The following is a 14,692-nucleotide window of genomic DNA, read 5'->3' on the forward strand; positions in this document are numbered from 1 at the left end:
GGCAGATAGGAAGGGGGAATAGTGAAAGTAGCAACAGAAGCCAGGAGGTGACGAATGGAGGCAACAAAGGGCTGCAGATGATGGGATCTGATAGGAAAGGAAGGTGGAGCATGGAACCAAATAATGGAGGTGGGGATGTGCAGATGGGAACTGTAGCGGGAGGAGACCCAGTGTGGGTGATGGTTTAGATGGAGGAGGGGAAAGAAACGGTGATGGAGAACTGGTGAATGCAGGAGGATTTGGGTAAGGGTAAGAGAGAAAAGGGACAGAGAGGGAGCAGTTTACCTGAAACTGGAGAATTCAATGTTCATGCCGTTGGATTGTAGACTACCCAGGCAGAATGTGAGGTGCTGTTCCTCTAGTTTGCATTTAGCCTCACCCAGTCAGTGGAGGAGGCTGAGGACAGACAGGTCAGTGTGGGAATGGGGAGGGGAATTAAAATGGCTGGCAACTGGGAGCTCCAGAAGGCCATGGCGGACAGCACAGATGCTCGGCAAAGTGGGGCCTAGTCTGCACTTGGTCTTGCAGACTTCAGTGCGTTTCATGAAATCGGGCTGACACTTTTCATTCTTAGAGTCATTACTGAACCAGATGAATCATCTAACCGCTCATTTTGTTTTGTCTCTGGCGCCATCCCAAGCTTATTTCTATCCTTTGGATGCCAGACCTCGGGGTGGTGAATCCACCACTGTTGGGTGTGGCGGTGGCGCAGTGGTTCAGCAATCCAGAGTTCTGAACTAATCCGAGGTCCTGACTTCAAAGCCACACAGTAGCTGTGGAATTTAAATGAAGTGAACAATTTGTAAAATCAAACCATCATTGGTTAGGTGAGTGTTGAAAATAAAAACTGCGGCTGCTGCAAATCTGAAATCGAAACAGAAAATGCTGGAAACACTCATCAGGTCGGTCAGCATCTGTGGAAAGAGAAACAGAGTTAATATTTCGGCTCAGAGTCCGGTCAGCAGAACTCGTAAGGAATATTTTTTTAAAAATTCCCATTCATTAAAGGAACTTCCAATTTTGTCCAGCGGTAGAGATCATGCATTGATTTAGTCAGAAGAAGGCTATTCAGTCCAACATGCCTGCAAAGATGTGCTGGATGCAACAGTGCTGGACAGTACGATCTGTGCTCAATTGTAAATCACATGAGAAGCTACCGACCAACACTGAGCCTTGCCAACACAGAAACAATTGGGTTCCATGTAATAGCACAATATGAAAATTCTAACTACTTGAATAAAAAGACAGCTTATAAAAGGATTACACTAAACAGGCAAACTGTGGATATATTTTCTTCCTACGCTTAACTGCAGAAGTAACATTTTTAATCCTAATATGAATCTGCCATCAAAGATTCCCTTCAATTATAATGCTCCATTTAATGCACTGATTATATTCAACATGCAGAGTGGAAACTCTAGGCAAGTTACATTCCTGCATTTGTTTCACAGTAACACTTAGCACCATGTGTATCTGGACAGGGACATTTTCTTTCCTGGGTTAATCCTTTAATCAAAGGTAAAGTCAATTTCTGCATCCCTACCTGTATTGGCAGCCAATCCTGCAATACAGGATTGCAGGATTGCAAATCCTGCAGGTGTTGTAAGTCTGAAATAAAAACAGAAAATGCTGGAAACACACAGCAGGTCAGGCAGCATCTGTGGAGAAAGGAGCAGTTGATGTTTCAGGTCAAAGATCCTTCATCAGAACTGGGAAAGAGAAAACAATTGGACTTACGTTGGGGGAGGGATGGATGGGACAAAGTGAATATCTCCTCTGTTAGACTGAAGCCAGGGTTGCCATAGTGATGAGCTGTTTTTATTTCAGTTTACACTGTTCATTTGGCCAATGGGTCAAAACCTGTGTTTATATTCTGAACAAACTTCTGCGCATCTTATATGTTTAATTCTCACTCCTTTCCCCCTCGTATCTGTCTGCCATCCTCTTCGATTCCTCTCTGTTCTTTATCACAACAACCCTGTGTGATGGAGATGTCTGCACTTTTATTAATTCATCCAAGGGATGCGGACTTCTCAGGCTGAGCCAGCATTTAATTGCCCTTGAGAAGGTGGTGGTGTGGTGTGGGTATACCCACGATGCTATTTGGAAGGAAGTTCCAGGAGTTTGACCCAGTGATGGTGAAAGAACAGCAATATATTTCCAAGTCAGGATGGTGTGTGGCTTGGATGTCAACTTCCAAGTGGTGGTGCTGCCTTTTCCTTCCAGCTGGTAGAGATTGTGGGTTTGGAAGGTGCTGTCTAAGGGGTCTCGTGCATGCTGTGGATGGTACAAACTGCTGCTACTGTGCATCAGTGGTAGAGTTGGGTGTATGGTTGTGGATGGGATGCCTATCATAACGGGTTGCTATGTCCTGTATGGTGTCGAGCATATCGAGTGTTGTTGAAGCTGCACTCATCCAGGCAAGTGGAGAGTGTTCCATTACACTCCTGGCCTGAGCTTTGTAGGAGATGAGGAGGTGAATCACTGCAGGATTCCTAGCCTATGTCTGACCCACTGCTTATGACTACTCTGGTTCAGTTACTGATCAATGGTAACCCCAATGATATTGCTATTGGTGGATTCAGTGTTGGTAATCCTATTGAATGTCAGGGGCTGATAGATAGATTTGTTTTTGTTGGATATGGCCATTCCTTGGCACTTGTCTGGTGCAAATGTTACTTGCCACCTATCAGCCCAGGCCTGGATATTTCAACCACTCTTAGGTTCTTGCAGAATTTATGACGTATTTCTCCATAACATCGGGACTCAACTGCACGGGATCATAGCAGGTCACCGAAATGTTTGTCCCACACCCCTCGGCCAGCTCTGTAAAGGTCTTCACCTCATTTTATTTCCCCTTCCTTTGTTTTTCCTTCATTTGCCTTTTGAAGCGTAATTCTGGAGTTTTCTCCATTAATTCCGAGAGGGTGATCTATGTTCTGGTAGCCACCTGCAAAAAGAAGTCAAACTTCTACATGGGGGTAGTTTTGTACCCGACAAAAAATGGGTGACAGTGAATCAGCAGTCTGGTACTGATACCAGTTGTAACTTTTGGTGGTAGATTCTGCCCTCTAGCTCCTCACTCATACACAAGTGGAAGTAGCTTATCTTTAAGGTAGTTATTTAAAGAATCCCATAATTTTATATGCCTCTTTCAGATCCCTTTCAATATCCTATCTACTGTTCAAAAGAAGCCCAGTTGTCTAGTGTCCTCTTATTCCTGACCTCTTTATCCCTGATCTACTTTTATTTTTATTTATTCACTCATGGGATGTGGGGAGGGGGTTGGCATAGTGGGGCGGCTAGTAAAGCCGCTGTCTCGTAGCCCCAGTGTCCTGGGTCGATCCTGACCACCGGCGCTATCTGTGTGGAGTTTGCTTGTTCTCCCCGTGACCACGTGGGTTTCCTCTGGGTGTTCTGGTTTCCTCTCACATCCCAAAGATGTGTAGTTTGGTGCAGTGTGGCCAATAATTGGCCACTGCAAATCACCCTAGTGTAGGTGACTTGGTAGAATCTGGGGCCAGTTGATGGGAATGTGGGAGTATAAAATGGGGGTGTAAATGGGGTTTGATGGTCAGGGACTAAAAAGCCTGCTTCCATGCTCTGAGTCTATTGCTGGCATTTATTGTCCATCTGTAATTGCCCCTGAGTAGAGGAGGTAGTTGAGAGCAAAGTACATTGGTGGGTCTGGAGTCACTTATAGATCAGATCTTTATTAGTGACATGTACATCGAAACACACAGTGAAATGCATCGTTTGCGTGGAGTGTTCTGGGGGCAGCCCACAAGTGATGCTACACTTCCGGCGCCAACTTATCATGCCCACAACTTCCTAACCCGTACGTCTTTGGAACGTGGGAGGAAACCGGAGCACCCGGAGGAGACCCCCGCAGACACGGGGAGAACATACAAACTCCTTACAGACAGCGGCCGGAATTGAACCTGGGTCGCTGGCGCTGTGAAGCGTTACGCTAACCATAAAGATGGCAGATTTCCTTCCATGAATGACATTAATTGACTCAAGATTTTTCAAGAATCTGGCTTCTGCTAACATGAAAAGTTTTAAAATTCCAGATTGTATCCAATGTCTTGAATTAAAATTTTTTCAGTCATTACATTTGTTGGTCTAAACTCTGGCAGTCAATCCAATAATTTAACCACACATGGATCCAATCATTTCTTTTGTGAACTCTTCCTATGTGTAGATAAACCAGCTTTGTTACTGCATTTTCAATTTACCTGGGAGGCTTTAAGGCATTTCATAAAAGTGAATGCAAATACCAGTCATTCTTTAATGGTGCTTTACAATAAATACCTTTGTTGTAAGCTTATCAGGATTCAAATTGGCATTGGTGTCTGCTGCTGGACAAGCTAAGTTGTCTTCATCCTCTCCATTCTCTTCAATCGTTTCCTCACCCTCGCTGTTTGCTTCTAGATTCCATTGTTTCATCATTTCCAATACATTTTTGGGTCTTTCTTTCTTACTGGCATCTCCCTGAAAACAACAGAAATTAAACTGCACCAAATCCTCTTTTCCTTGATGGAATGGAGCTGACAAAAGCAAAGACGGACCAACGACAACCTGTTGATCTGCAAAGCCCCCGTCTGTACGTTTGTATAAATGCTCTTATCAAGTACATTCAGGTTTCTACACATTACCCAAATCTTCAATGTCTTTGGAAATATTAATAAAATATGCCATTTTATTTGTTTAAACATTGGACTCCATGAGGCAAAATAAGTGTTCTTGAGAATAGTGTGTGGCCCATTTGGACTGTGACCTTTTCCACTCCTGTGTATTGATGTGGCTATTCAAGTCCATAATGAGTCCTGCCGATCTCTGAACTCTCCCTGCCAATCACCACCCCTTTAACTCCTGACTTGTGTTTGAGTTTTCTACCCATATCCACCTTAACCAAATGGATCAAATTTTATCATGAAAAGTTCAGATAGTTCTTTGAACAGCATTTCACACAGAGCTCCAGCTCTTTGTCAAAATGTTTGTTGTCTGCTCTTCTGTACTCGGTAAAAGAACTGTGTGAGCTCTTGAGACTGTTGCAACTTTTGAAAAGATCAGGGCTCATCCTGTGCCTCAAGTCCATTCTCGGCTTCCCATCATCTCAGTCTCGGCCTTGAATGTCCATCACCAGCTCTCTCCACAAAGGTGTTTCTCCTTAATTCAGATCTAAGTGCCTGAATGCCCCACCCTGAAACCATTGCCTCCACTACTAAACACCTGAGATCATAATCTCCAGGCCTCTCTCCTCTCAGCACCTTGCTTGCCTTAGTGAGGATCACCTAACATTCCTCCAAACTCTAAGCCAGGTTTAAGTAAATTTGATATTGAGTAAAACACCAATAATCCAACACCTTTGGGACTTTACACAAGCAGATTTTCCAAACTATTGGATGTTATTTCCTATTGATACGTTAACATAGTTTCATTTAAATTTTCTTAACATCTTGCACAGTAGTGAACCCAGATAGTTTAAAAGGAGCAGGAATTATACAAACACTCCAAACCCCTGGCTCCAGTCACATTCCTACCCATGTTCTGGACCCCAATACCCGCTCTGAGCGCACACCCGTCCAAAATCCAGATCCTGGTCTTGGCCACACTTTCAACTCCTGGCTCTGACTACATCCATCACTTACACTCTGGAACCCCAGCTCACATCTGGACTCATGACAGCCTGATGCCACATCATCAGGATTTCCGAACAGATTATCAGAGTTTTCCTGTAGCTCGAATGCTTTTGTACTAGAGTGGAAGCAAAGCAATGTGAGGTGAAAGGTCTTGTTAAAAATTCCCACCACTCTCCAACAAGATATTATAAAATGAATTATTCCTTAGTGTTCTAATACACAGAGACATGATTATCAATTTGATTTTAATTTTTTAAAACTGTAATGCTGTAATCCTCTTTGATCAACTTCCCCATAATTTGTCAAGGTAACGCGTTGCCTTTACTTGATGTTCGGTCCACAGAACCATTCTTCATAGTCAAATGACGACTTGCTGGAGGAGTGCATTGATTGAGCCCTACTAATTCTGTCCCTCCGTGGATTGGCACATGTGTACCAACATTGGAACTTGTGAACATGGTAAGGATACCAGAGTGGGTGGCATAGCCTGTCGAGCTGATGCCTCACAGCCCAAGGGACCCAGGTTCAATCCTGACCTCCGATGCTGTGTGTGTGTGTAGTTTGCATGTTCTCCCTGTGACCAATTTCTTCTCAGATCCCAAAGATGTGCATGTTAGTAGGTTAATTGGCCACTGTAAGTTACCCCTAGTGGGTAGGTGAGTGGTAGAATCTGGGGGGGGGGAGGTTGATGGGACTGTGGGGCAAATAGGTTACAGGGTGAATTAGTGGGGAACAGCATTGTCCTGTGAGCCAGCATAGACTCGATGAGCTGAAATGGCCCACTATTATCACAAGGAAATATATAGTAACTGTAAATGAAAAAGGCAAAACCTGCACAGTTATACCTCCTTGAATATATATGGCTGAATAAGCAAAGCACATTTGTCCACTATGGTCAGCCTAGTATTACAAAACTATGTATTAATAAGCACTCACTGTTATCCAATGGTGATTTAGCAGTTCACTAGCTGTCATTCTGTGGGCTGGATCTACTATTAGAAGGCCTTTTAACACACAGTGACCTGTTGAAATGAAATCCAAAATATAATGCATTATTCATGTTGTGCAAAATTTCCAGAAGAACTCCAGTACATTAAAACAATTCTTTCATGTGTGACAGTAGAACTGTAACAAAGATTGACTGAATGGTATCACATGGCTATAAGAATTGTTGGCCCACAGGAAACCCAGCAGTGTAGCTATTCATTCCTTGTTCAACATCTTCATATAAACGTCAAGCATTCTATAATCAGGGACTTGACATCTTGCATGCCTTGCACGCATGGTAAGTTCTTGGGAGGATTATTCAGAGTTGTTTTGCCTTTCTGACAGGGAACTTGGACTTTCCATCTGCTCTTTGGAATAAAGATACTTTCTGTATGCAGAAAGAGCTTGTGCCTTTATGGTATCTCACCTAGGCCACAGGACACAGCTCAGCACATCACGGAAACCAGCCTCCCCTCCATTGTCTCTGTCTGCACTTCTCACTTGCTTGGAAAAAGGGCCAGCATAAACAAAGACCCCACCCACCCTGGGCATTCTCCCTTCTCTCTCCCCTCCCATCGGGCAGGAGATTCAAAAGCCAAAAAGCATGTACCACCAGGCTCAAGGACAGTTTCCATCCCGCTGTTATGAGATAATTGAACGGACGTCTTGCAATGATAAGATGGACCTTTGACCACACAATTGACCTCGTCAAAGCCTTGTGCCTTATTGTCTGCCTGCACTGCACTTTCTATGTAACTGTAATACTAAATTCTGCACTCTCTAATTGCTTTTTCCTTGTACTCCTTTGATGTACTGATGTTGTGAAATGATCTGTATGGATGGCATAGTTTTTCACTATACCTCGATACATGTGACAATAATAAACCAATTACCATTTACTAGTTATTATGTCCTGCAATGTTTGGTGGGACTAAAACAGGAACAGACCTCTCAACCCACTGAGTCACCACCGACTATGAACACCCATTTACACTAATTCTATACCAATCCCATTTTATTCTCCCCACATTCCCATAAACTCCCCGAGTTCCTACCATTCACCTACACACAAGGGACCATTTACAGTAGCCGATTAACCTACCAAACCGCACATCTTTAGGATGTCAGAGGAAACTGGAGCACCCAAAGGAAACCCACGCAGTTGTAGGGAGAACATGGAAGCTCCACACAGACATTGCATCTGGGCCACTAGAGCCGTGAGGCAGCAGCTCTACCAGCTACGTCACTGCAACACTGTCACTGACCACTTAATGAGGAAATCTCACTGAAATCTCTAGTGTAAAGCGACATGCAACAATGCAGCAATTGTCTGCAGTTTCACCAGGAACTATCAACAGTTCTGCAGTAAATGGCAACATTTCCCCACATAATCCATGTAGCTGTTTTGGGTCAAAGACCTTTCATCCAAACTGGTAACAAATCCTAACAGTGTGGTCACTCCTTGGCTGAATTGTTGCATGGAGCTTCTTTGAAAAGCCTTGCACTGAAGGATCTTACCGCTCTCACTAAGTGACTGCAGAGATGAGTGAGAAAAATCCAGCTCTCCTTTTGTGATTTCCTGATACAGTTTTTCTGATGTTGCAGCTGTAAAAGGAGCCTGACCACACAGCCTACAAAACAAAATAAAGAATTCCTATTATTTTACCTTCACCACTAGCTCAAAGTATTTTTATTGACATGTGGGGCACAGTAGTTAGTTGGGCACTCTAATGAGTTAAGTCAAAGATCTTGATTAATTTGTTTCCTTGAGGTAAAACCAATTCCAAGGTGGAAACCTGGCAGTGGAAATTAAACAACTACCTGTGACACAGTCCTGATCCAACTTTAATTGCAGGTCCCTAGTATCACTGACAATCAACAAAGCCATTCGTGAGTGTGGGCATAAAATATCGCAGCCTCCTCACGGGTGCGTAAAACTCTTGTTCGTGTGGTTGCACAGGATTACAAGCCCTTGGCTGCCATTAGTTAGAACTAATTAGATTTCCAGATCATTGAAATTATATTGATGTTTGCAGTTCAAATATACGAACTGGCGTACTTCTGTGCAGATGCTTCCCAAGAGTCTCCGACAGTCTTGCTTCATCTAATGCTATCCGCGTACATTTCTTTGCCTTTAACTTGCCTACGCTATCCCACATGCAAAGGCCACATTCTCATCATTGGCCCTGACTTGCTTACGGAGAATCCCCAGGTCGTGACCGGGTTCCGTTCCTGAGAACTGTTCCTAAGTCAGAAGTGAACAAAAACGGCGTGTGTGTGTGTGAGAGAGAGACAGAGAGAGAGAGAGAGAGAGATGATCACAGCTGTGATGGAAGAGGGAGCAGGTGCAAGAAGAGCAACCCCTCGGTCAGTGAGTAAGTGCTCCCAGGTCCGCTCGGCTCGACCCAGCCCCGATTGTTGTGGCTCGGGAGGGAGGTGGTGGCGGGGCGAGAAGGCAGGTGGAAACGCCTTGTCCCCACCAGGCAGAAGGTGCCTGCAGCCCCGCAACAGCCGGCAAATCCATCCCGCCGGTCTCCCAAACGCTCGTTCATCTGTACAGGGTGTCCATAAATCGAGCATCAGTAATCAAGGGAGAATCTGTATTGCATCTCTTTGTCACTATCACATGTTTTAGTTTTGGACAGGATTTCAAACGAAAACCTCTAAATTTACCTTGTGAACATCCTTTTTTAATTTTAAAGCCCTCTATCAGGCTCTTATGCATGAAGCCCTCCAAACTTCACCATATTTTGCAAGAATTCAGAAAAGCCGAATTTTGCCTTATTATTGCCCTAAAATTAGCCGTTCCCAATTTCCTGGCCCTTGAATCCCAATTTCACACTACCTGGCATCTCAAGTGACACAGTGGCGCAGAGAGTAGAGCAACAGCCTCAAAGTGCCAGAGACCCAGGTTCAATCCTGGCTCTGGCTACTGTCTGTGTAGAGTTTGCACATTCTCCCTGTGATCGCTTAGGTTTCCTCTGGGTGCTCCAATTTCCTCCCACATCCCAAAGATGTATGGGTTGGTAGCTTAACTAGCCACTGTAAATTGCCCCTGGTGGTAGGTGGATGGTAGAATCAAGAGAATGTTGGAAGAATAAAAAGAAGGGATTAATGTATGATAGGTGGTTGATGGTTGGTGTGGCCTCAGTGGGCTGAAGGACTATTTCTGCATTGTATCTCTCTAATACTCTAGAGTTATGTATCAAGGAGATTGCAACAGGCTTAGTTATTATTTTCATGGATGTAAGGGTAGCTTGTGCTGATTATTCTGGGGTGTATCAGCTTCCTTTGCACAGATAGATCCTGAGCTTAATTATCTGGATTAATTCAGCTCATAGATTGTTTAAGACACATTGGTTGGGAAGTGACATAAAAATCCCAACAAAATACAGTGAAGTGGGTACATACAGAGTGTACATAATGATGCCAATACTCCAGAGATCACACTGCTGACTGTAGTCATAGTTATTGATGATTTCCGGGGCTGTTGAATAACAGAACAAGTATTAGAAATGTTAAATGGAAAACAACGATAGTTTTCAATGTTAGTTTCCACTGTGTGATCTGATTAAAGTGCCAGCCCCGTACCCATGTATAAAGGTGTACCACAGGTGTCCTGTAACATTGATTCACGGCCAACTCCAGCACCATCTTTCAACACGGACAAGCCAAAATCTGTCACCTGTGAAGAAAGCAAAACCAAGTGATAACATGCTTTCAGCACAGTATGTTCCCCTTTCCCTGAAGGCAGAGAGACTGGGAAATGCCAGCTGTCTACAATCCCATCCTGGAGAATGAGGTCATCTATCTATTAATCCCTCATCTTTTGACTGGGAAATGCCAGCCTATCTAATACTCTATCATTGGGAAGGCACTGCAAACCCTCTACCACCATCTCCTGGGCGTGAAACCCAGCCTTTTAATATATAAGTCGAGCGATGAAGATGAATGGTCTTGACCTGAAATGTCAAATGTCCATTTTCCTGCATAGATGCTGCCTGACCCACTGATTTCCTCCAGCGTCTCAGGTGTGGAGCCAGACTTCTAGACCACTCATGCAGTGACCTGAGTTCAAATCCCACTATGGCACCTGGGGAAGTTAAATTCAAGTAATTGAATATTCCGGGACTTTTTGTAAGTAGTGGAAAGCATGAAACTACTGGATTGCCACAAAAACCATTTAATATCCCTCCTCGCTCCTTATCTGGTCCAGCCTATTTGTGTCAGACCCACCAATGCAGTTGCCTCTTAATAGTTCAAGAGCATTAGGGATGGGCAAAATATGTTGGGATTGCCAGAACAAAAGGCCTTGGACCTGGAACAATAACTCAGTTTACTTTTTCCCCCACAGATGATTCCTGACCTGCTGAGTGTTATCAGCATATTTTGTTTTTATTACAATACGTCAGCTCCAATGTGTCAATTCTGTTGTGAATAGATGGAGGGGTGAGGGGGAAGTCTGTAGGGGAAAAGTTCGCACCATCAGTACGACTTACTTTGATGTTAAGTTTTAGTTCTTCATCTGTGTTGTCATTACTTTTCACCAGGATGTTTTCCAGCTTCAGATCCCTGTGAATAATATCTAAAGAAGAGAATAAACAAGACATTGAGCATTCTAGAGTAGAACAGCTAAAAGAAGGGGATCAATACATCAGTGATTCTGAATTTGATGTGGCTCTCAAAATTAATATTTTTAAAGTGCACAGTTACCTTGAAAGTTTTTTTTTCTAATAAACTAAGAAACTAATTACTCCACAGCAATGTAATCAGTAAACAGTGCCATTTGTTATATTTAAAATCAGATTTCTTACAGCTACTGGACTAAATGCAATAACTAAATATAAATGTTTGTTTTGTGATAAATCCATTAGTGGCTGTAGTAAACAAATTCACCAGGTGAATTCTCTTAAATATATCAATGAATATTTAAAACATTTTTCCCTTTTATATAAAAAATACAGTCTAAAACTTTGCCCAGTTGGCTTCTGGAAAATGTTATGTTTGCAGATATGGGTTTGAGTGGGAACACCAGCAAAGAAAGTATTGAAATTTTGGGGGCATTTTATACCTGGATTGCTGATCATGCCCAAAGCACAGACTCTTGGCTTGTGTTGTGTGCACAAACCTTCACACACAAACACTGCTCCAGCTTTTCACAGGTGGATCTTTGCACTTTATTTAAGTGAGGTTAGTATGAAGCAAAAGCTGCCTGCTTTCTTGAGAAGGAAGTGAACAGCGATTGCAAGTGGATTCAGTTAATGAAATCATTCGACTTCTCTTTGAATAATAATACTAAATAATAAGCAATTGTGATAATATATACAATGCTACAACTATTAATGTACAGAACTTCTTACCATTTTTGTGGAGGTAAAAGATTGCACTTGCCAAGCTGGAGATAATGTGCTTCGTTTCGGATTCAGTCAGATGGCCTTTCTCTGCCAGAATTCTCTTCAACTCCCCGAGCTTGCAGAATTCAATAACCAGATAGACTTTCTAAGTGAGTAATGAGAAATGGAGAAGGGTAGAGTGTGCATTAATCAATGATTAAACTTCTGCACTAATTTCATTGACATCGCCCAAAGAGAAGGGATTAGTCATATTAAGAATGAGTAGATAAGTAAAATACCTTTTAAGACCAGGATTGCAAGAGGCTACAGAGGGTTGTAGACCCAGCCAGCTCGTCTATGGGCACAATTCTCCCCACAGTTGAGGACATCTTCAAGAGGTGATGCCTCAAGAAGATGGTGCCTCAAGAGGTGGCATCCATTACTAAGGACCCTCACCATCTGGGACATGCCCTCTTCTCATTACTACCACCAGAGAGGAGGTATAGGAGCCTGAAGACCCACACTCAGCAATTTTGGAACAGTTTTTTTCCCCTCCGCCATCAGATTTCTGAATGGCCCCTGAACACGACCTCATTATTGCTTTTCATATTCGGTTTGTCCCCTTTGACTCTCACCAACTTTTACAGATGCAGCATAGAAAGCATCCTATCTGGATGTATCATGGCTTGGTATGGCAACTGCTCTGCCCAGCCAGGACTGCAAGAAACTGCAGAGAGTTGTGGACACCGTCCAGCGCATTATGGACACCAGCCTCCCCTCCTTGGATTCTGTCTTTACCTCTCATTGTCTTGGCGAAACAGCCAGCATAATCAAAGACCCCACCCACCTGGGACATTCCCTCTTCTCTCCTCTTCCATCGGGTAGGAGCTACAGGAGCCTGAGGGCACGTACCACCAGACTTAAGGACAGCTTCTACCCCACTGTGATAAGACTATTGAACAGTTCCCTTATACAATGAGATGGACTCTGACCTCATGATCTACCTTGCTGTGACCTTGCACCTTATTGCACTGCACGTTCTCTGTAGCTGTGACACTTTACTCTGTACTGTTATTGTTTTTACCTGTACTACATCAATACACTCTGTACTGACTCCATGTAACTGCACTGTGTAATGAATTGACCTGTATGATCGGTTTGTAAGACAAACTTTTCACTGTACCTCGGTACAAGTGACAATAATAAACCAATACCAATACTTTGTAATTTATTGTAATTTAATGTCTTTACACTGTACTGCTGCGGCAAAACAACAAATTTCATGACATATAAGATGTGATAATAAACTTTATTCTAGTTCTGATTCTGATTCTATAGATGGCTCATAGAAATCCCTAAGTCTGATTAGATTCTAACACAGGTTTCATTATCCTGACTGCTGTAACACAAATTCTATGGAAAGTAATATCAAATAGATCGGTGAATAATCAATTAGGTAACCAAAAATAGAAACTTCAAAAAATCTTAATTTTTAAGAAAATGTAGGTAGATTTGACAACTGTATTTGCATAAAGTTAGCAGCATTTTGAAGACCACTGGCTAGTATCTGCAATGATTGTGAAACTGTTAGCTCTTGCCATCATTATTCTATAAAACTTATGGCAACTTCTGACATCCACCCTTGCTTGGAAATCCAGCACTTGTGTAATGATACTTTTCTCCTCCACAGGACACCTTGTTCAGGCAATCAATACAGAACAGAGATTTGATTGGAATTTCAAATATTTAGGCACTTTCCTCTTCGGAAAAGCTATTGAGAAGCTTGTTCTCTACTTGTGAACCTGCTTGAAGAAGGAAAGGCACAGCCTCTGGGTCAACATTCTACAGAAACTGCGGTAAAAACTTCACTCATGAAAGGTGTAAAAGCCAAGTCATCTGAAGAACAAATCTACTGCTTAATTAACTTCTACGCTGATGCAGTTTTTTGTATAGAATTCCTGCTTTGGAAAGAATCAGATCAGATCTGTGAAAAATGTAGCTGCCTCGTATCCAAATGATCACTTTAAAGAAGCTTAGAGAAAGATTGGAGAAGGCAGTCCATACTTCAAAGGAAGTTCAATACATTCAGAACAGAGCTTGGCTACATCGAGCCTGTAGTTACTCTGACTGCTGACACACTGCTGGCATATTTAAGAAAACAAAGGTTTTCAGCAGTGTTTACTCATTCTTTGTCATAATACCCATTAGCACAAATACTTTAGAACAATGCTCAAATTTTAAATTAATTGATTTGGTTTTGCCCATAAAATATATTAGCCTGTAAAGATTATTGTTGCTGAGAATTGCTTCCTTTTATATCCCAGGGTACAACCTGTTTTGTGAAGAACTGCTATGTGAGAATGCTTTTTGGGGGGAATTAGGCTTTGTAAGAACAACCTTGCTTTGAAATTCACCCCCTTCAGGTAGCATGGAATGATCCATATTTAGAGGCCTCCTCAACACCTCCACCTAGTGGCTAAATCACTGCAGTGTGGATTCCATCCTTCGCATGGACGTGATCTACACTGAAAACTCAAAGGGAAGTAGAGGGAGAGGAATCAAACACTATATATGGCCTTTTTTGACCTCCTGAAAGCCTTTGAGTTCATCATCTGAGAGGGACAGTGGAGCAACCTCCTCAAATTTAGTTGCCCACAGAAATACACCTCCATCTTACATTTGCTTCGACTTCTCATGCAAGCCATAATTTTAACCAATAAGTCTACA

The 14,692-nt window shown here is 42.7% G+C and overlaps 1 protein-coding gene across 1 annotated transcript in view; it reads right to left on the reverse strand.

Annotated features, from left to right (window-relative positions):
• LOC127580469 (serine/threonine-protein kinase 33-like) overlaps positions 1 to 14,692 on the reverse strand; it is a 75,842-nt gene that overhangs the window by 1,472 nt on the left and 59,678 nt on the right. Inside the window, exons 5-11 of the mRNA XM_052033993.1 lie at positions 11,993 to 12,131; positions 11,132 to 11,217; positions 10,224 to 10,317; positions 10,044 to 10,119; positions 8,151 to 8,263; positions 6,582 to 6,667; positions 4,315 to 4,494 (exon numbers count right to left, since the gene is read on the reverse strand). Of these exons, the coding sequence (XP_051889953.1) occupies positions 4,315 to 4,494; positions 6,582 to 6,667; positions 8,151 to 8,263; positions 10,044 to 10,119; positions 10,224 to 10,317; positions 11,132 to 11,217; positions 11,993 to 12,131 (774 nt within the window). The remainder of the gene's footprint in view (positions 1 to 4,314; positions 4,495 to 6,581; positions 6,668 to 8,150; positions 8,264 to 10,043; positions 10,120 to 10,223; positions 10,318 to 11,131; positions 11,218 to 11,992; positions 12,132 to 14,692) is intronic.

The sequence above is a fragment of the Pristis pectinata genome, chromosome 19 (assembly GCF_009764475.1).
Source record: "Pristis pectinata isolate sPriPec2 chromosome 19, sPriPec2.1.pri, whole genome shotgun sequence".
In the NCBI taxonomy this organism is placed as follows: domain Eukaryota; kingdom Metazoa; phylum Chordata; class Chondrichthyes; order Rhinopristiformes; family Pristidae; genus Pristis; species Pristis pectinata.